The 23061-nt window shown below is 37.3% G+C and overlaps 1 protein-coding gene across 1 annotated transcript; it reads right to left on the bottom strand.

Annotated features, from left to right (window-relative positions):
* Positions 1-404: 404 nt before the first annotated feature.
* On the bottom strand, positions 405-21435 carry LOC125850068 (uncharacterized). Its single transcript, XM_049529978.1, has 17 exons — positions 21104-21435; positions 19121-19201; positions 13380-13517; positions 10397-10507; positions 9997-10047; positions 9768-9868; positions 6471-6564; positions 4728-4859; positions 4221-4484; positions 4042-4120; positions 3041-3129; positions 2873-2956; positions 2390-2464; positions 2233-2280; positions 1336-1431; positions 885-1114; positions 405-557 (listed from the first exon to the last, which is right to left on the bottom strand). Exons 1-17 carry the CDS (start codon positions 21266-21268, stop codon positions 476-478), a joined length of 1920 nt encoding a protein of 639 aa, XP_049385935.1. The 5' UTR covers positions 21269-21435; the 3' UTR covers positions 405-475.
* Between the last annotated feature and the right edge of the window lie 1626 nt (positions 21436-23061).

Raw genomic sequence — 23061 nt, 5'->3', positions numbered from 1 at the left:
CAGTGTTCTCTAAGACTCTTACAGAGGGTTAAGCCCTGAAGCTAGGTGCAAAATAAGTTGTGCAAAATAGATTGCTTCACTTCACTTAAGTAGCACTTGGCTGCACGCACTAAGATGCTAAGGCATGCACATTTTTACCCATGAGCTCTGTAAAAGATTCACACATTGGCCATATAAGGGATGGATGATCTCTTTAATATGTCTTGGGCAATCCTCACCTCTTGAGCTAGTTTTTGGGGTTGAGTTAGGCCCAAGATCCATTTCTTTACAAGCTGTCCTGAAGAGAGCCACATTGTGCAATAAGTACCTCGCTTAGTTATAACTTTTATGTTCTTTTATCTGCATTATTGTGGTTTGGGTTTATTTATTATAATTAACTACATATATATTTTTTATCTTTCCCTTCAGTTAGGCCTTTCTTCATTGAAGCCCATGCTTTTCTATCTTTTCTTTCAATGGACCTATAAGGTGACATCTAAATCAGCAATCTGAATCTGCATCTCCAGAGGTATAGGTTCCTCATTGGCCATTGTTGTTCTTGATCAATTGGAAAAAGCCTGCAATCAGTTTTTGGGTTGGATTGTTTCGTATGTATATAGATAGATAGCTTAGTTGACCATCACCATATTGCAATTTCGCAACTTTCAAAAGCTGGCATCACATAAAACAAGATACAAAAGCAATTAATGGCACTGTTACATCAATTAACTGATACAAGCCCCAAAAAGGAAGTAAAGTAATTAAACATGCTAAAAAAATCAGTCATAAAATCAAAACAGTATAGAATCAAGAGGAGATAAGTTCTGAATTATAAAACAGGACATAGAATGAAGTAGTTCCCACAAAGAAACTCAATGTTTCAAACTTGTGCATCCTTCTATTACCTTGGAACAACTGATCCGCGCCTCCACTCAGCTTCCAGAGAGGGAAGGACAGCAGGCTTGAGTACAGCTGTGTGAATCACATTTAACGCAAAAGCACAATTTTTCTCTTGATTTTCAAGGACAACTGAAGAAACGTTCCCAAAGGCTATAATGCTCTGTGCAGGGGTTATTGCAGGATCGAGATATGGTTCTAGCATCTCAACAAGAAAAAGCACTTGGTGCTTAGCATCCTGAAATGATGAAGTTCCCAAATTTAAAAGTTTAAAGGTATTAAATCGAACAGCTAAAGAGCAATTGTAAGATTCCCTGAATAATACAACTACCCCTCAGACCCAAACAAGTTGTGGTCGACTATATGAATCCTCATTTCTTCATTTAAGCTCATATCTTACCATCATTATAATATAATTCCCTGAAGAATAATTGACAAAAATTTCAGTCAAAAGATTACCTTATATTTGACCAAAATATCATCCATAACCCCAGATAAAGCTAAGACAATATATTTAAGGGCTGCACGTGCACGAGCAAATGAGTGGTGGGCGCCCTGATACACATTTTGTCCAAAGGTAAGTATTAATAAAAGCATATATAATGAAAATGGGCTCTCAATAGCAAGAATATGGTCAGATAATGGCACCAAAAGTTAGAAATTATCTTTGCTTAATATGAAATATCCAATTGTTACAGCACAAGAAAAGATAACTGAATCATGACCTGGAGGACTGCCCAGAGGTACTATTATGGCACTACTGTCATATATCAACAATGACTTCTCTGTATTAGGTTGGTGATTAGTATCAGCATTATCAATTAGATATGCTTTTTATGTACCAGGATTTCAAAGATGTAGAGCATCCAGCCATAAACTACTGCAGTCAAAGGCATCCACCCAGCATGTTTATTAGAACAATGTTGACTGTCTCCTTCAAAATCAAGGATACAGTAGATGAGACTGTAGAACATATCTTGTTCAAGTAAGGTCGTTCGATGATGTTGACTACCATGCTTCATATCTTTTACCAAGAAACATTGTCTTCAAATATCTGTACTATGAGATCCTACAGAATTTACAATCTTATCTGGCAGTTGCACTCATCAATGAAACATTCATCTTCCTAGTTGCAAATTTCCACTAAATCTACTTTTCTAGGCCTTCACAAAGAGATGAGAAATTACATAGGAATTTTGTTGCTGCATTAGGTACTGCACCAATATTCTCTCCATCATTCCTTGGGTTATAAAATGTTTAAAAAGGTTCATTGTCCACAAGCAAGTGTTTACTGGTCAATCAGATAAGCACAGAAAGCTAACTATAGTAAAATGAAAGAAAAATAGAAACACACACCTGGATCACAGGCAAAAGGTCCTCCAAAAGCTCAAGTGCTAAGTCAATCTGTATTAAAAGAAATCTAAGAAGAAAATTTTCACAAGCAAGGTTGCAAGGTAAAACCTAAATTCTACTACAGCCTACACAGCAGAGTAAGAAGAAAGTATTGAATAACCTTGGCTATCACTTGAGGCATCCATGGAGCCAAGACACCAGAACAAAGATCAATGAGCACACATGCAGCCCTCCCCTGCCAGCATGTGTCAAATAGATTTTAGTAAAGAGAACCAACTTCAGAACAAGAAAAAACAGAACTAGATACTACTGTAAAATATATTTTTTTCAATTCATTTGTAACATCGTCTTGGATTGTATCATTCTTTCCTAGCTCTATATTTAATTAAATAACTGCCTAGGGACCATGTTGAGAATGGTAACCAAAGTCCAAACAGAAAAGCACAAAACAGGCTCATCTTCCCAGATAAAATTCACAGGTAATGAAGCAAAGGAAAAATACACTTGGTTGATCTTGCCAGATAAAAATTCAATGGATAACAAACCAAAGGCTGAGAAAGACAAATGAAAAATGTTCAGCATTAACCAAAGTGCAGATGTTGTGTTGACAGAACAGAACCTAAAACGAAGTGGGAAAACCTACATTTGATGGTGAAAATGATGATAGGTAACCTGCACAAGCACGAAGCAGAGGACGATACACTGATGAAGACGAAGTCCCAACAATCTGCACAATAGCAACCGTAATGACACACTGATTCTAGATTAAAAAAACACCAAAACAAATGTTATGACAAGATCACAGAACTACCTGGGACAGAGCTTTCTGTACAAAAGGTTGTTTCCACAGAGACAAATCTTCATCAATTGGGTCACTACTGTTGATACTAGGACGAAGTGCTTCAGGTCATAGAAAAGCAAGAGAAAATAAGAAAAGGAAAAAGAATAAATAATAAATAATTTAACTTGTAATGGAATAGGTGGGTGAGAGACACATCTTATATCCAACCAATGAGAGACTGACTCAAAAGTAACAGTCACTACAATTTCATCAGAAAATTTGCTGTGGTAACATTAGCTGGAAGAATGATCAGAGTACTGGCCAATAGAGATGGTACTGCCAAAACAGTAACAAAACAAGACACAGTGTTGCCAAAACGGTCACCAGAAAGAGGAGCGGTTATACGGAACAATCAACAGAAAGATATCGGAAACAATCACTGGAAAGAGGAGTTGTGCCGCCAGAGCAATTACCAAAGGCAAGAGTAATAAGACTACGAAATAAAGAAAACTTAGGTCGGTCAAACAGCATAAGTCTGAGTACTAGTAGGCGGAAGCCATTTAAATCTCTACCAAGATCATAAGAGACTCTAATATCGATTGAAAATAAGAAAAGGAAAAATAATGAATGTAAAAGATGATGATAATGGAATACAAGATACAATAAATATACATTTAGCTGACAACGGCCTAATTGAGTGTTAACTCTGACAGTCTAACTCAATAATATGTTTATATTCCTAATAGTAAGCATACTGAATGCTCTTCCGTTACTAAAATACTCAAAGAGGATTCAATATTCAATGGTGAAGCCATCTAACTAAAAGACAGTCCTGACAGAGAGGAAAAAGAACTCTCCACAAAACCCTAAGGTCTCAAATTGATATGCACTTCAGGTATAAAACATGTCAGTTTTTTTCTTTTTTATAATGATAAAGGGAAAAAGATAATCAATTTTGAGCAAATATTAAATCAACGACGCAGACTATCAAGCTATGATCAAGTAATTATGGAACTGCAAAAGCGGTATACCTGGAAGCAATGCTTGAACTAGGGGCAATGCCAACCAAAAATCAGAAGCATTATCTGCCAACTTGCTGCAGTGTAGGGGCTGTTAAAAATGAAATGTTGAATGTCAAAAGAAGCATCAAATATTAGTACACATGAATACGGTGGTTTATCTGTAGCAGAAAGCTTTGGTTGTGATTGACCTGGGATACACAAGCATACAGAACATGTAAAATCCCTTCTTCCACTAGGCCAATATCTAAGACATTACTGAAAATGGAGTCCCATGTATATTCTGGTATCTTAAATTCATCTCCAAATAAATCTGAGTAATCAGCAAAAGAAGGAGGGGTGGAAGGCTCAGATTGTGATCCTTCATCAGGCACTGAAGTTGTAATTTCACTACAAGAATGTGAAGCTTCTGGCGGCTTTATAGGCTCAAGAAACTTCCACAGAATCCAAGAGGCCTAGATATAAGACAAGAACTGAAATTAATATAAAAGCAAAGGTTACTTTTATTCTCAAGAAACTTCAAATCACACAGTTTTGAACTCTCAACATTTTGGAAACAAAAAATGGAAGAGGCACAAGTAAATATTTGTATCTAGTTAAATCTTGCTTTATTTTCTTTCTGTTACGTCTTCTAATTACTCAGAGGAAAAAGCGAAGGACAAGCTTTTTTTAATAGGGAGAAAGAGTAAGTGTATTACCACTCTGCAAATATTTCCCAGGTTAGAATCCTTGTAAGCTTTCCTCAGTAAAATGACGATGGCATCTGGACGAAAAGCTAAGTAACAAGATGTAGGAAAAATAAGGGTAGACATGTTGCGTGATCTCCTAGGCTGCCATGATAAAAACATACAATTAGCCAGCAGCCATGCCATATAATTAAGAAACGTAACCACCTTAGTGACAAGTGTGCCTAAATCCTTCTACATGGCAGTAACACTTTCTTTCCACAATGAGCCAAAAAAGTAATAGATGAAATAATAGAGAACATTTAAAGATCCTCGTCAACCCAAAAAACATGCAAGAAAATATATGAAATAAAGCATAAAATAAATTCCTAAGCTGAGCCTGCAGAATCACAAAGGCTGGCAAAGCTCTTTTCTAAATAGAGGTTAAGAAGTTCAGAAATAAAAATAAAAAATGACTCATAAAAATAAGATTGACCCGCGCACGATACAAAGTTGCAACCCTGTATACATCAAGTGTTGAGCCAGAAAGTGGAGTAAGCATAAATACGAAGGAAAACCTCCCCAAACTCCAAATGATGCAATATGTCTAGATTAGGTCAAACTTCCCCCTCCCACATGTATAAGAGGCATTTGCACGTACAGGAAATAAACATTACAAGGATATAAGGGCCATCGATACAGTATACACATATACACTAGACACGAAAGGTGAATCATGTCAGAATTTTGAGGCCATCCAAATCTCTTCTGCCTTTCTACATAACTGCCATTGACAATTAGGAAGGCTAGCTAAGCACTCCACTCCAGGAGAAAGAGGGGTTACCATGTTGTGGCAAATGAGAAGGAACACATGAAAAATCTCCTTCTTGTGTTCATTAAACCAACTATATGAAGATACTTCTTTTTGCCCAATGTGCTTAATGGGAATTGGTCAATTCTATTGTCAAGTTGTTAAAGTAAAGGTTCCTCTTGTTTTCTTATCTGTATAAAACTAGGCTAGAGATTAACAATCAGTGTAGTTTTAAAGAAGCAACAGATAATCCGTATCCCAAGAAACTGGATAGCAATTTACTCCCTCAGTCCACTACTACTTGTCCACTATACTAAAAATAGATGACCACTGTCCAATTTTAAAATTCAAGAGATAATTCATCACTTAGTTTCAAATTTACCCTTATTATAACAATAGTCATTTCCCAAAGCATTGAATTTATTATATTCAAAGGGTGATATAATAAACTCTTCCTTTTAAGTTAGGAGTAAGCTCTGCGTACGCACTGTCCACCCCAAACCACACTAGTGGGATTACACAGGGCATGTTGGTGGTTGTTGTTGTAAAGGGTGATATAGTAAAATTTTCATTTTATTTATTGCTCCTTAAGTCAAAATTGGACAAATAAAAAATGGATGGAGGGAGTAACTTCAAAATGTTCATTGTACCCTTTATTGTTTTTTAGACAAAAGGTACTGTTGTATTCCTCAGCATTAATGAATGCTGGCCACCTCCAAAAATTGTTAAATGTTCACAGTACCGTTAATGAGATGATTTATAGCCACAAAATGTCTAACTTATTTAAGACCACAAGTTTCAAAAGTCTTCTTTTGTTTCTTAAATTCAATCCACAGTCAATCACCATCACAGAATCTGGATGGAGAGAATACTATTTTTCCTTTCAGAGGACAGTTAGTTTTTATGAGGTAAAAATTCACAAACTGAATGACAAGAAAAGCAGAAGAGCAGTACCCTATGCATACCTCAAAATTTGATGATACAGTCAAAGCTATTACAGGTTGACTGTTTCTTGAAGCTTCAGATTCCGAAACATTGCCTACTGACCTGGCTGTTTCCCTGCTTAAGCAGGAAAATAATAGTGAACGAATAAATTTTTTGAGAGAAGGTTAACTAATAGTGAACGAATAAATTCGTGCTCAAGGAATGAAGCATGTACAATACTCACATCTAATACAAGAGAAATGAATATTCTTTAACTGGAATCAAGGTTGGGAACCATCTCGAAGAGGCTCAATAATAAAATTACCAACAGCCGATGGTACCCGAAAGATGTGGGTAATCCACAATAAGAGAATTTTACCCAAATGAATAAGCGATCCACTTTCAATGATTAGTAACAGCAATATAGAAGTTACACAGGGTTCATAAGTTAACTTCAGACAAGATAATATCTATAGAAGGGGTCAGCGAGGTTAAGGCTTCATTCACATGCTTCTGTCACAAAATGACTTTATATCAGTTTTATTCTCCATTTTATTTTATTTTTGAAAGTGGTAAAATTGTTTTTCTCAGCATCAAGGGTATGTTGACTACCTCCAAAAAGAGTAGCAATTACAGACTTCCTATCAAATGTATAATCTGATCTATATATTCTATACAAAGTTTTTACACCAAAAAGTAAAGATACAAATACAGTTCAATTTAATCTGTAAACATCTTCCATTTATTCCCNCCCCCCCCCCCCCCCCCATATTGACCACCACATACATGATGGTATTAACCTTATCTCTTTGGGCTTTAACTGTCTCCCCCTCCTAATCCAATAGCTCAAGAGATCAGATGTATGTTCCGGCATTGTCCAGCTCATGCTAGTAATGTTGATGAACAGATTCCATAGTTGAGCAGTGAACTTGCAGTGTAAAACAAGGTGCTTATTTGTTTCCCCTGTCATGTTACAGGGGAAACACCTAGGAACCAATTGCCTGCCCTCTTCTGTAGGACTTCTTGTGTTAGGCATGCTCTCTTTATCACCAGCCCAGTGAAACACTTCACTTTGTTGGGATGTCACTCTTCCAGAAATAGTTCCAATGATATTTTGACCCCAGCCAGCACCTGCAAGCCTCTTTTGTATGCATTACTGACTGAAAAAACTCCATCCAATGCTATGCTTCCACAAGACATTGTATGTGATTGTTGTTATTATGTTCACTCCACCTAGTTTTCCTAGTAAAGCTGCCACCCTCTAGACCTACCAGTCATTTAATAATCTTCTAAATAATATTGTTTCATCCCTGTTCTGTCAAGCAATCACACACTCTAGCATCAAGATTTTCACAAATTAGGAATAGGTTTGGGAAAAGGTCTCTGAGAGAGGTTTGATCTATACAGCCATCCTTCCAAAATCTAGTTTAGTTACCATTCCCACCTTGATAATATACTCTCTTCCATCTGTGGCCACAAGTTTCTGATTGTTCTCCACACACACACCATATGGTTCAGTGGCATTTTCTATACACCAGGGACTCAGCTCACCATATTTTGCTATTATAACCTCCTTCCAAGGAGCTACCCCCTTCCCCAGTGTATCTCCACAGCCACTTCATCGGCAGGCACTCATTTTGTAATCTCAGACAGGTTTCTGATCTCCAGACCCCTTTGCCTTTTCTGAGAATTACAATCTTCCAATTCATCAAGTTGTAACCTTTCCCTTCCTTATTTCCTTGTCATAAGAAATACCTCCTACGTTTGTCCGATTTTTTCACCACTTCTGTTGGGATTGGGAATAAGGACATCACATAAGTAAGCAGAGAAATGTAGTACAAAATTGATGAGGATCAATCTTCCACCTAGAGACAGTTATTGTACCTTCCATCTAGTTAGCTTCTTTTCAGTTTTCTGTAGAAGACCATTCAATATTTCCATTGCCTTATGTTTGTTGCCCAAAGGCATGCCCAAGTAGGTGGTAGGAATTTGATAAACTCTGCATCCCAATATGCCTACCAGTACCTGAATCTGGGGAAACCTTATTTAAAGGGAAACGACTGTCTTTCCCCAATTTACTCTCAGCCCTGAAACAGCTTCAAACAAAAGCAGGATAACTCTTAACTAAGCTAATATGTTCTACTATAGTCTCACATAAGATGATAGTGTCATCTACACAAAGCATGTGATCGACTTCTTTTTCTTCCCCCAACTCTTTCTCCAGCGAAAACCTCTGATCCACCTTATTTGTGATGCAATCCTCATCATACTGTCAAAGCATTCCATTGCCAAGATGAACAGAAAAGTGGAGAGGGGATCACCCTGTCTCAACCCCCTTTCTGATGCAAAAAAAGAAAACAACAAGTTCTCCTAACCTGACTTGTTTTTATACAGAACTCAATCCACTTCAACCATCTACTACCAAATCTCATCTGACTGAGAGTGTTCAGAAGGAAGGGCCAATTCACATGGTCATAAACTTTCTGACCATCCAGTTTGCACATTATGACAGGAGTTCCCCCTTCCAATCTTGAGTCTATGCATTCGCCGACTAGGAGTGTTGCATCCATGATTTGGCTTCCCTTTACAAATGTCATTTGATGCTTTTTGATCAATTTATTCACAACCTTTCTTCCATCAGTCTAGTAATGATCTTGTAAACCCCTACCAAGTTGATTGGTCTGAAGTTCTTCAATTCTGAAGCTTCTGGCTTCTTTGGGATAAAGGCAATAAAAGTTGCATTGCAGTTCTTCTAAGAAGCCTGGTTGAAGTGAATAACTAAATAGTATTAATGATATCTCTCTGGCCAGAATAAAGTAAATTAAGGCACTGAATCTTAATCTTCTGGCTGCTGCTCTTTTTGCATTTGAAAACATCTGGGATTTCTTTCCTTCGAGAGTGTCCACCCCACACAAGTTGGGATGTAACCCCTTTAACTTTACTACTAGCATTTTCAGCTTCTCAGCCAAAATGTAACCTGGTCTGCCATTCACACAAAAAGACTCCCACCATTCTTTTACTTTCTCTTTAAAACCCTCCACTTCTAACCACCGTGTTTCAAATTTAGAGTAGGACTTCTTCCACTCTTCAGAATAACAGAATTGTGGTCAGAAGCTATTCTGGGAAGACAACTCTGTTTGATGAGAGTAAAATCCCCCCCCCCCCCCCCCCCCCACTCTGCACAGTGGAAAATATGTCAATCCTAGAAGCACAAAGACTCCATTGTCACTGTGCAGAAGATAGCTAATAATCAAGCAACATCTTTGATAAAATCCAATACAGACAAAATTGTGGACCTATTAGAGAAATACCGGGTACAAGAAATCAGGGATACCAACCTTTCCTTTACAATTTGAAGAATTGGGTAAAGGGGACCAGCAAGCATTGCAAGAAAACGTGTAGCATATTCTGCAGCATCTGAAAAGCTGTTAAGATCAGCCTGCACGAATATAACAGAATTCTCAACAGAACCACGTAATCCCCCAAAACAGCACTACCAGCTTGCCCATTTCATGTTTCAGAATAACAAAGATACTCTTATTTCTACACTTCAATTCAAAGAAATACCTCTAGTTGGGGAAGGAACACTCCCAGCCGGTTTGTGATATCTTGAAGCAGCTATAAAACCATAGATTAGACAAGAGCTGAAAGATTTACAAACACACTTGCATACATCTAAAACAAGCAATATATCACTGCTTATTAAGACAGCAATCCAATAAGTTTTATCCTTAACAAAAAGGAAAAGACTTAAAGGAATGATGTGCCACAGCACATTTATCTGACCATGACAATGTAGAAGACTCACATATGCATCTTACAATTAATGTGTGCAACAGAAGTTCAGCAGTAGCAGTATCTTCTACCTGATGATGCATATCATCTACCATGACAATGTAGAAGACTCACATATGCATCTTACAATTAATGTGTGCAACAGAAGTTCAGCAGTAGCAGTATCTTCTACCTGAAGATGCATATCATTATCGTCCTGCTTGCTTGATATTATGTGGGGTAGCAAGTAGTTGACGATCGGTTGAAACTCTGGTTCAAGACCAGTAACTGTAATACCAATCAACTGCACAGCAGAAAAGAGGGAATAAGAGATGACATTAGAACTCCGAACTTAACTAGTACCAGCAAACAACCAACAAATTAGGGAAAAAATCAAGAAAGCAGAAGTTGAGCCCAGCTCTTTGCAACAATATCTTAGTTTCCATTGTTTCTTTGTGCCGCATCTAAGGTGGACAGTAGAATGGTTTATAAAGTGATATTTATCTTTTTATTCTACCTGATTCTATCGAAGCTATAAATGTAATCTGTGTCTGACCTAGTTGAAGAAAGGATAGCAGAGCTACTAATGAAAGAAAACAAAGAAATGGAACTTTGAATAAAGTTCAGATAGCTGGGGGTACGATTTCCATAATAGAGTCAAAATAAATTGTTCATAAATAGCAGCCCAATTTGTTCTTTTCTTCTATTTCCTTCTGAGTTTCCCTTTTTCTCAATCAGCTCTTTGTTGGAGCACAAATGAGCATATCCTTCCTTAACAGTGAAAGCTCCATCCATAGAATCCCCACCACCATCCCCAGAGAAAGCTATCTTTAATTTGAGGGTTAACAGCAACCCCAGCCAGTTAGCAGATATATCCCAGTAGTTCAAGTCAACTACCAACCTGGAAAGTTTCTTCTGAAGAGCAGATCCCAAGTGTACTGATGCCAATTTTGAAACAAGAGAGTTTTGAGGGTGTAACGATGAATTTTGTACAATTAAGGAGTAGTCTCTTATCCATTATTTACTTTTGGTGCACCCATGAGGTCCCTTGTAGTGTAGAAGATCGGATGTCTTTCATACAAAACCATCTTCTTTTGTAAATTTTCTACCTTTTGGTATACCTCTTGACTCTTGTATACAGGCTCTGCCTTTATGTTTTTAAAGAAGTTACTTTCCATATATAAAAATAAGACTCTTGATTGCTAGCCATTTTGTATAAGTTTGAAAATTCATGTTTCAAAGCCACAGGGCCGAGCCACTTGTCCTTCCAGAAAAAAAACTTGAGCCATTCCCCAACCTGACTTTGAGTTGAGCTATAAGTCCCACAAAGTTTTGAAATATGCTTCCAAGGACCTGTCCCATGAGGTGAGTTTCTTTGCTTTGAACACAAGTTATTCTTCTCCCACTATTTTGCAGTTACTACATCTTTCCACAGCTTTGTATTCTCCATATTGTATCACTAGTGTCATTTCATTAGCATGTTCTTGTTTCTTTGGCAAGTGAAAAAAAGGGACATGAAATATGTTTGGAATACTGTCCAACACACTATTTATCAATATTGACCTGACCCCCAAAAGAAAGGTATTGTATCTGTCAGGAAGATAATCAATTACTCCTTTCCAAATTACATGAGACTTTTATCTTGCACCATAAGGTAGGTCAAGATATGAAGTATGGAAGGATACCACATTACAGCACATCAACCCAGCAAACTCAAATTTAGGGACTGCGTTTACTGGGGAAAAAAAGGTTTTCAGCATGTTCATGAGCAATCCTAAAATAGCTTCAAAGATAATTACAGTGAGGTTCATGTACATTACTTGGGATCTTTCAGCTACATAGAAAATACGAGTGTCATCTGTATATAGCAAATGACATACAGTTATAGAGTTCCCACTTCCTTTTTCCCACCTTAAAACTCTCCCGTCAGTGAAATTGAGTTGCTTTATGAAGAATTTTATTGAGACCTTCCATAGCTAAAATAAAAAGGAACGGGGGATCTCCCTGCCTGAGACCTTTCTGGGGAAAGAAAAAACTAGTTGGTCCTCCATTAATCAAAATTCAGTACTTAACAGTGGCAATACAGAACTTGATCCACCTAATCCAGACTTCCCCAAACCCCATTCTTCTGAACATTGCTAAAAGATATGACCTTACTGGTCAGAGGCTTTCTCGATGTCAAGCTTGAAAATAAGGCCAGGCTGTCCAGATTTCAACTTCCAACCACTTCAATGCCCATTCTGGAAGTGGTTATGGAGAGATGGAGTTTAGGAGGGCATAATGGAAACCCTAAATATGTGACAAATTTTGATTCGATAAAAGGGGTGACTGATTAGATTCTACAGACCCAATTTATGGAGGATTATTATGAAGTTCCTGGGTTAGTTTCCCCAATTATCAAGTTCAACGTGAACAACAGGACTCCTTTTTGGGATCACTAGAGGTGTGAAAAGATTGTTTTGAAAGTAATGCTTACTAGCTTTCTATTTCTTATGACCGATAATTCCATTTGCGTCTATGTGCCAAACCCTAACACCAACTGCTGTTAAACCCTTCTTCACTTAAATACCAGGCTTAGTTGGCATAGTTTAGAGCACAAACTTGTGACCTAAATCGCAAGTCCCTCCACCTTTGCCACTTGAACCAAGACTTGTGGGCCAAACTTCCCATATTACTATCATAGGAAGCATTGGTTGCAAACATGACCGGCAAACAGGAAGCAATTTAAGCTGGGATTTAATCTTCAGCCAGAATTTCGATAACTGAGGGGGGAACAGTGAAACACCTATTGTCCGCTACTTATGACATTAAAACTGGGAAACGGGAAATTTTACAAAGTCTAAGAATTCACCCGAAAGATGTTCTGCTACTACAAATATGAATATTTGTTGTCATAATGAACACGGAATATACAAAAATCTTTAAATTACAATCAAATTAATGTAGAACATAAATCCAATAAGACCGGTCTTAATAAAATGAACACGGATTATCTTACATATTTTAGTGAGTAATAAATGACTAGGTGACTTTAAGCTCTTAAACTTTTGGAACATGACTAAGAATTTGGATGGTTACATTTGTATAAACTGTCACTGAAGAACAAAAAGGGAATTGGAGGAGTCCAACACAGCAAAGCATTATCAAACTCAGGACAAGCTCCAAAAGTAATTCACCTGTACAAAGAAAATTGCTATAGGGCTCCCTCGCAAGCAAGATATTCGAACATAACGGCATGGAGTATAGTTCATAGGGTACATCATGTCCCGTCGAGGGGCTTCACAACGTGGGCGAACTTTTGGAAATGTCTCTGGCTATGAAGAACACACAAGCAGATAATCAAGAAAACAGGCACAGTTAATCAAGTCCTCATGAGGAAAATCTGAAAGTTTTACAGCCATTGAAGTAAATTGCTGCTAGAAAATAAGAAAACAAATACGCTATTAATAATCAACAAAAGAAGAAAAGAATAATAATATTTATGAAAAACTTGATAAAAATATCCAACAAAGAGCAGAAAAGAAAATAACAAACGAAGGACATAATTGCTGCATTCTCCAGTTCACAAATCTTAATTAGAGAGTAAAAAAGCAAGCAAAGCATTATTTTACCAGAGGTAAAGTAATTTCCGAATGTTCTTCATGCACTAAGCTCCAACTTACAATCAAGGAGTTAAAAACTAATAGAACCTCCATAAAATTGAGAAGTCCCTGAGCGTGTGTAGGGTTCGAATCTGTGACGTGTGTTACCAACACATCACAAAATATGATCTTACCACCAAACCGAATCCCCAGGAGCAAACCCTGATACTTATTTACGTGACAACTTGATACATCATCAAGGAAATAAATTGGTTAGTAATACATTGTTAAAAGCTTAAGTACATACATAATAGTCTTAATAAATTTGGGTAATAGGGGCAACACCAGACCATAATGTGAAGGAATTTAAATGTATTGGGCCTGGATACTTCTAGAAGTTACAGAGAGCATTATTAAATGCTTTTTATTACAACCGAGAAATCCATGAGGGTCAGTGGCACACAGTTCAAAAATCGGTGGATAATGGGTCCACTGCTCTACCCTTCCCGCTTAGATAACACGCTTCTGTCTGCAGCAGGATTCGAACCCATGACAAGTGCCTAGCCCACACATCATTTGTTGTACTCATATCACTAGACTTAAACCTTGGGAGTACATATTATATTTATTGTAGATGTCAAACATTTCGGTACATCTCAAAATATAAAAAAAAATCACATTTTTTTTGATAAAGGTAACATTTGTATATCAATCATCAGCTCAAAGCTGGTATCCAAAATTTACATCATATCGTCCCTCCACACATGTGTGTCGGGCATAAACAAAAGATAAAGAAAAGAAAAGAAGAAAAAAGAGAAACTATCCCTAGATCCTCCTTTCATCTTTATAAGGACCCTAGAATGTCTACAATAGCCACAGGGTCATCTATATACTCTGAACTACACCAATAGCAAAAAGTGATAATGCAGTTCATTTTAATCTTGTGCAGAGGGCTGCTCTTGTTATCAAAATTCCTAGAATTCCTTTCTTTCCATATGGTCCACCAAATAACAGCTGGGACAATTTTCCATCTACTCTTGTCTGTGCTGCCACTGCCCTCCATATTCCAGCTTTCTAGAGCCTGTCCTGTTCTCCCTGGAACAGTCCAACTTATACCTCTGAAGCTAGTAAACAAATTCCACAGCTGGCCAGCCACTTTACAATGTAAGAACAGATGATTAATTGTCTCTGCAACCTGCTCACAAAAACAGCATCTTGGGCACATTTGTATTCCCCTCTTCATAAGATTCTCTTGTGTAAGTACAGCCTCTTTCACCACCAACCAAGTAAAAACTACCACTTTATATGGTATTTTAACCTTCCATATAAGCTTCCAAGGCAGAAAGTTAACTTGGGATCCCATCTGATTCATAATTCTATATGCAGAACTAACAGTGAATAAACCTTTATTATGACATTTCCATTTAAGAGTGTCTTCTCCATCCTTGAATCCTAAGAACTGATCAAGTGTTCCATAAAATTCAGCCAATCTTTCCACCTCCCAGTCTTGCATCAGTCTTCTGTAGGTAAGGTTCCATCCATGTTCAGACCAAACTTCATAAAGAGTCGACTCTTGTTGTTGGTTCAGGTGATGAATATCCGGGAACAAGCGTTTGAGGCTTCCATTCCCTAACCAGTTATCTTCCCAAAACCTGATCTTCCTCCCATTGTTCACATTACATTCAGTTTTTGCATAGAAACCATGCCATAAGTTTCTAATTGATCTCCACAAACTGGTTCCATATGTGGATGTCACTTCCTTAGTCTTCCAGGGTCCTTCCTTCCCATATTTGGCCTGGATCACCCTACCCCACAAAGATTGATCTTCTAAAGGAAATCTCCACAACCACTTCATGAGAAGACTTTTGTTCTGCTTTCTAATATTTTTGATTGCCAGTCTTCCCTGCTTCTTGGATAGTAGCAGTGTCTTCCATTCGACTAGGTGGAAACCTTTATATTCCTTCTCACCGTGCCACAAAAAATTCCTTCTCAGAGCATCAATTCTTTCTTCCACCTTTGCTGGAAGGGGAAAAACTGACATTAAGTAAGTTGGTAATGCATCCAGGACTGAGTTAATCAGCACTAATCTACCACCTCTTGATAAATATTGAGACTTCCACCTAGACAATCTTTTCTCACATCTTTCCACTACTCCATTCCATATCTCTTTGGATTTGCTATTGGCACCCAAAGGCATACCCAAGTATGTTGCTGGTAACTGCCCTATTTCTCCACCCAAAAGATCCCCCAGATTTTGTATTCTGGGCACATCATTGATTGGAAAGATGTGACTCTTTCTCCAATTAATGTGCAACCCTGATACTGACTCAAATAGTATGAGAACTATCCTCAGAATTTTTAGTTGGCTGTCTTCTGCATCACAAAAAATCAAAGTGTCATCTGCATATTGCAGATGGGTGATTTCCAATCTAGTATTCATCTCTTTGACCACATTAAAACCCCTTATCCAATCATTCCTATGTGCTGTTTTAATCATACTGTTCAGGCCTTCCATGACTAGTAAAAATAAGAAAGGTGAGAGTGGATCACCTTGTCTCAAGCCTCTGCTTGCCGGAAAGAAACCTTCAGGAGAACCATTTATTAGTATTGAGAACTTGACAGTGCTAATGCAGAACCTTATCCATCTTATCCACTTCCTCCCAAAACCCATACTATGTAGAATTCCAAGCAAATACTCCCAGTTAACATGGTCATATGCCTTCTCTATGTCCAGTTTACACATTATGCCTGGGATTTTATCCTTCACTCTTGAGTCAAGACATTCATTTGCAATGAGAACAGCATCAGTGATCTGTCTTCCTTTCAGAAAGGCCATTTGTTGAGTGTCAACCAGCTTTGGCATCACCTTCTTTAGCCTTTCTGTAAGAATTTTGGAGATTAGTTTGTAGACACTTCCAATCAGACTGATTGGCCTAAAATCTCTCAATTCTTTGGCTCCATTCTTCTTTGGAATGAGTGCAATGTAAGTTGCATTAAGGCTCTTTTCAAAATCTTCTTGAGAATGGAACTTCCGGATAGTAGCCATCACATCCCCCTTTAGAATCTCCCAACACTTCACAAAGAAGCCCATAGTATACCCATCTGGACCCGGTGCCTTGTCTATAGCACATGCCTTGAGCCCTTTCAGGACCTCATCTTCTTCAAAAGGTTTCTGTAAATCTAGTTGCTCCTCCCTGTTGATTACTGGACAGGGGTACATGTTGTAAGCAGGTCTCCAATTTTCAGTCTCACAGTACAACTTTCTATAAAATAAAACCACCTCCCTCTTGATATTTGTTGCTTCTGTTAGTTCATCACCTTCCACCACCAATTTGTCAATGTGATTGGTTCTTTTGTGAGCATTTGCAATCCTCTGAAAGAATTTAGTGTTCTTGTCCCCTTGCTTAATCCACAATGTCCTTGATCTTTGCCTCCAAGCTATCTCTTCCTTTTTAGCATAGTCTTCAAACTCCTTAGTTAAACTTGCCTTTTGAATTACTTCAACATCAGACAGAGGTCTGTCCTGTTGAATATTGTCAAAATCAGTGATTCTATTGAGCAACTCTTTTTTCTTCTTTTCCAGATTTTCGTAAGTGTTTGAGCTCCACTCTTTTAATTTGGTCTTCAAAGCTTTCAACTTAGAAGCTAGAATATAGTCTGGCCTTCCTTCAAACTCAAAAGATGTCCACCACTCTTTGACTCTTTCATTAAAGCCTTCAGTCTCCAGCCACCATCCTTCAAATTTGAAGTAGGATTTGGAATAGATCCAATAACCACTTGCGAGCACCTACCTCCACAAGAACCACTCTCTCCCCCATGGTGCAACCTTACGAGTACTCAATCCTTTTAGTCTAGTTCCCTTGTGCACCAACAAAAGGAGGACACAATAGTTTTCCCTCAATACAGGATCCTAAATTAACTTAAGTTAGTAAAAAGGGAATCTTTCTTAGTTTAGTGATCTTTAGTCTTGATAGGTTTACCACGGCTAACATTAATTGTTTTTTGTTTGTCTTTTTCCTTTATTATTGATCATTCAATTCGATTTCTTTTAGAAATAAAAGAGTGTGATGACTACTGTTTTAGATTACTACACGTTTTCTTAACATAGATGTATATGCAGAAAGACAAAAGGGTTCTATCCTTATCACTCATATACTCTTCAAACAAAAGAAAAAAATGAAAAGTTTCTCCTTCACACTTCAATTTTTCCATGAAGAAATCAGTTGAATCTTTTGAAATTTAATCTCGCCAATTACTATATTCTTCCATTATCAAGTTTAGACTTGTGTCATGTCGGATAAATGCCAAAAAATATTCAGCGGAAACTAGATCCCACGTAAAATATGAGTGTGTTACTGCAAATTCGATTGTAGTTTGGAATCATTTTAGCCATTTACAAAAAAGGCCTTGAAATTCATTTTTCATCTTTGAAATCAAAGTAAAGAACAAGATAATTGTTTAAAGTCATTTGCTATTTTTCAATAATTTATTCTACTTTTATACATTTTTTATATATAGTGACTGACAGCTTGACGTGATGCACATGTGCAACGCACGGACTCTAAACTAGTTTAGGCAAGGTACTTTTGGGCCTCATCACAATACTTGTAACTTGTAGCAATTTTGGTAGGAGTCTGGAAGCAGCCACTTGGTGGAAACATCTTCCTTATTTAACCCTTACCTTTTTAATCATAAACACTGCTTATATAAACTAGATCTTTTTTCTGATAAACCCAAAAAAACCCTCCAATAGATCTTCTGGGAGATGGTTCCTTCAGAGAGGACGGTGACTATAATTAGTGATTCTGCAAACCACCTTCCACCCTCCCCAATCCCATCCTGGCTGATAAACAAAAATAAACACAAGAAAAACTAACAGTGTTACAAACTTGCCTCTATGTGGAATGAGGCATAGCATATCAAGGGTTAAGGATGCCAAAAAGGTCAGTAACCACTAAGCTTCTCAGAAAAGATAAGTTGTCTTCTTTGGAAACCCGCAGACTCAGCAACAGTAACCTGATATTAAGGATATCATTTAAACCAGAAATTGAACTCCTTTATTGTAAACCCATCCATTGTAGCAACCAACTGTAGAAGGTTTGTGATTAATAAACTTACTTTTTTGATTTCAACAGGAGGTTGGTGATTAAAATGTTGTAAATAGATAGTGATTGACGCCCTTTTACATTAGACATATACAAGAATTTAATGGGAGTAATATAATGTCAATCATAGGGATTCCAAACTTCAAACGCTTCCTATTGCACATAAATGTGAAACAAGAAACAAAAACTTCAATCATACAATCATTGATGCAAAATATCTTTACGCCTAACCTTGTAACGCAAGCCAGCTGAAATTTCCCATTCCAGCACAGACTTGTTGTAAATCCTAATATGTGAAAGTAGGCAGGGTTCCTGTATTGATGAACAAAAGCACACCAACAATCAGTTAACTCCAAAAATTAGTTATCAATAGGAAAAGGAAATAGGCATAGGAATATATAATGACGGCCATCCTAGATAAATAATGCTTAGGAAAGCAATCTTCTGAAGCCAGTAGTTTAATCATATGTAGCAGGTAAAAACGAAATTGTCTAAAACCTAACAATTAACCAGCAACACTGATCATTATCAGAGAAATATTCATTATTAATTGGTGCATTTTCTCAGTAAAAAAAGAATTATTTTGAGCTTTAGGCTTCTATTGATCAAGTATTACAAGGATGATAACGAAAACTAGTTTCCCCAATGAAAGGACTTCAATTGTATACTTGCCTTCCAGCCAAAGACAGCAAATAACTGAAGAGGTGTGGTTCCATCATTTCTTAATCTACTTGTCTGTTCCATCCAAAGACAGAAAATAAACTAAAGAGGTGTGGTTCCACCGCTTCTTCTCTTCAAAACCAAATCCCCGAGACAAAATAAGGTCTTTGTAGATCAGGGCTTTGCCCGAAAGAAGCATTTGAAGAAATATAAGAACAGCATGCTGCAATGCAAGTCACCTAGCAGCAGTGGCCAAGGTAAGCTTATTAGCTATGGGTTCAACCGAACCCATCACTTTTAACACGGAACATGAATATATACGTGGAAAGCCACTAAGACAAAATGAATCTCATGGAGAGTAAATGAAGCAAAACCCCAGCTTCCACTTAAGCCATTAGGAGGCAAATTTTTAACTCGAACACAAACCACCACATGACCTAAGATGAAACAAACGCAATACAACTTAAGTCGTTAGAAGCCAAATATTTCACTTGAAACCAAAATCCACCTCAAGACAAGCCAGCGAAGCAAACCTATAGTCTACTTGAGCCATTAGAAGGCAAAATTCTCACTTGAACCCGAATTCACCACATGACAAGCAAATGAACCAAACTCAATTCATCTTAAGCTATTAGAAGCCACTTTTTTTCACTTAAACACAAAATCCACCACATGAAAAGAAAATGAAGCAAATCCATTTCAACATAAGCTATTAGGAGTCAATTTCTAATGGAACCCTGATATAACCCTTTTGTAATGATTTCCCTTTTAGGAAGAAGATCAATTAGTTAGGCAGTTAGTTGTTAATAGTTGTTAAAGTCAGGCATGTGACCTGCACGTAACCCCAAAAGTTTTTAGGAGTTCGCTATAACTAACTCCCAGAAATCCCATGTTCCCTTCCTGCACTTCTCTTATTAAATAGGGATAGATTCATCCATTGTAAGAATCTGGAAGTTAAATCAAGATCAATAGAGTATTTTCTCTCTCTTTCTCAACTTTGGCTCATATGCGCTTTGAGGAGATGTTCAAGAGCAAGTCTCTTCAATTTTTTCTTTAGGCGACTCATATCTCTTTCTAAATTTGAATTCAAATTTCAGTAGTGTATCAAACCCAAAATCCACCTCATGACAAGAAAATGAAGCAAACTAAAATTCAACTTAAGCAATCAGAAACCTAAATTATCACTTGAACCCCAAACTCACCACATGACAAGCAAATGAAACATAACCAATTCAAATTAAGCTACTCGAAGCCAACTCTCACTTGAACCCAAAATTCACTTTATGACACGTAAATGAAGCAAACCCATTCGACATTAGCTACTATAATCCAAATTTTACAATTGAACCAAGAATCCATCAAATGAAAGAAGAAGAAAAAAACCCAACTAAACACAAACTATTAGAACCAATTACACCTTTAACCCAAAATTCATCACATGGAAAGCAAGTGACACAACCCCAAATCAACTTAACCCATTAGAACCTAAAGTTACAACTAAACAATTAAAAAATACAAGAAATTGAATGAACTGGAAGTGCAAAAGATACATACATCTAATTCGAGTAAAATCCACTCTTTTGTATTGGTACCAGTGGACCAGTGATTTCTGAGGTCCGAGTCAAGTACATGGGAAGCCTTCTGTAAAGGTGATTCTCGAGACATACCCTTTACTTTAAAAGGTAAAGGCTTTACCCTCGGCTCTAACTCCACCTCCATTTTTTTGCTCCGCCGCAACTCGACTGTCAACTGCTTAGATACAGACGAACGGAGAGTATGAATAGACTTGAAGAGTATCGAATTTTTCACTGAAAAATCTCTCTCAGTTGAGTAAATCCCAGTTATTTGGACATGGAAAGGACCTCTTCACTAATCGGGATGAACAAACGGGGCCCCGACTAGCTAAAGGGGATGAACTTTAATTGGGTTTTGGAGTTTTCCTTAACTTAAATAATTTACTACCATTTATGGATTAACAATTGGGAAAATTAAAGAAAATATCTATTGGGTCAAAAATAATATTGTCCAAAATTACTCAAAGCTTATTAAAGATGAAATATTATTTATTTTAGAGTTATTTAAAATGTGGAATTATAATATTCAAATCTGTCACTCCCCGAGCCTACACCCTGGGCGGGACTGGCACTCGGAGACCATTTCTGGCCCCAAGCGAACCCTTGGCCTGACTTACGTAACTTAGCGGAAGACTTAACTCAATGAAACAGTCTCAAATAATAACTTAAAGAATAATAAGTTGGCCAAAATGGCACTTAAGTCTTAAACAACATCTGAAAGATAAAGAAAGACATATGAACTAATAACTATATGATTGTCTATGAAGCCTCTAAAATACTGAGATGGATGTTGGGACAAACCCCACAACATCCTAATAAATGAAAGACTGAAAGTGAATAAAAGAGTTCTCCGGAATGCAAGGAGGCTCACTACTGACTCTGAACTGCTCAACTAGATCAACGAGGTGCTGGATGTTGATCCTGGTTACCTGCGTCTGCATCATAATAAGATGCAGGCCAATTGGCATCAGTACATTGAATGTACGAGTATGCGAGTTGAAATGCTAAATGTAACACCCNCTGGCATCAGTACATTGAATGTACGAGTATGCGAGTTGGAATGCTAAACCACACATAGGCTAGAAGGAATCTGAAAGAAACTGAATAACTTACCTGGTTCACTCAACTCAACCTGACTGACTCATTTCAATATAAAGCAATTTAAAGCAAGTGCAATATAAAGAAAAGTTGTTTAAAACATGTTATAAACTCTGTGTGTATGCAAAGATACAATAAATCTGAGATGTATGTAGAAATACAAATGAACTGATGTATATAGAAATACAATAACTGTTGTGGGAGTTTCTCTAACCGACAACCATTACATAAGAGTTATAGTGATGATACAACGATCAACCTTACGCTGCCAGAGCATCCTATACCCGGCCAAAGGTATAGAACCTGAACTGCCTAATGAATCCACTAGTCTAATTTGAAAGGGATTCATCTAAAGAGTATGAACCTCTTCTACCCATGATGGCTACATGGTTCTATGGGGGCTGTGGGTTCTTTGAACGCTCCCACAATTCGGTGCTCAATACTACTCCCAAAAATGTACTGACTCTTATGTTTTTAAAACATATTTCCTCTGTGATTTGAGATTATTGCTCAAAAACTTAGCTCAAAGGTTATCTTGGAAATCTAAGTTCCCTTACTTACTTCATTTAGAAAGTTATTACTCTTTTCTGAAAACTAGCCCGAAGGCTCTTTGGAAATCTCAGTTTCCGTTCTTATTTAAATGTGAAAACATTTTAACTCTCTTTGGGAATACTTACTCCCTATATACTTTTGAAGAAATGAACTTCAAACTTTACTTTTTACTTTTTACTCAACTTGAACTTTAAGTCTTAAAACAAAGTTAAAACATTTGGAAAAGACTTTTGGAAAACTCTAAGAACTTATCTTGACTTGACTCTTACTTCTCTTGACTTTGGTCTT

Source organism: Solanum stenotomum, unplaced genomic scaffold (assembly GCF_019186545.1).
Source record: "Solanum stenotomum isolate F172 unplaced genomic scaffold, ASM1918654v1 scaffold13383, whole genome shotgun sequence".
In the NCBI taxonomy this organism is placed as follows: Eukaryota; Viridiplantae; Streptophyta; class Magnoliopsida; order Solanales; family Solanaceae; genus Solanum; species Solanum stenotomum.
Note: the sequence above shows the minus strand (reverse complement) of the source record. Positions and strands in the feature narration are given on the sequence as shown.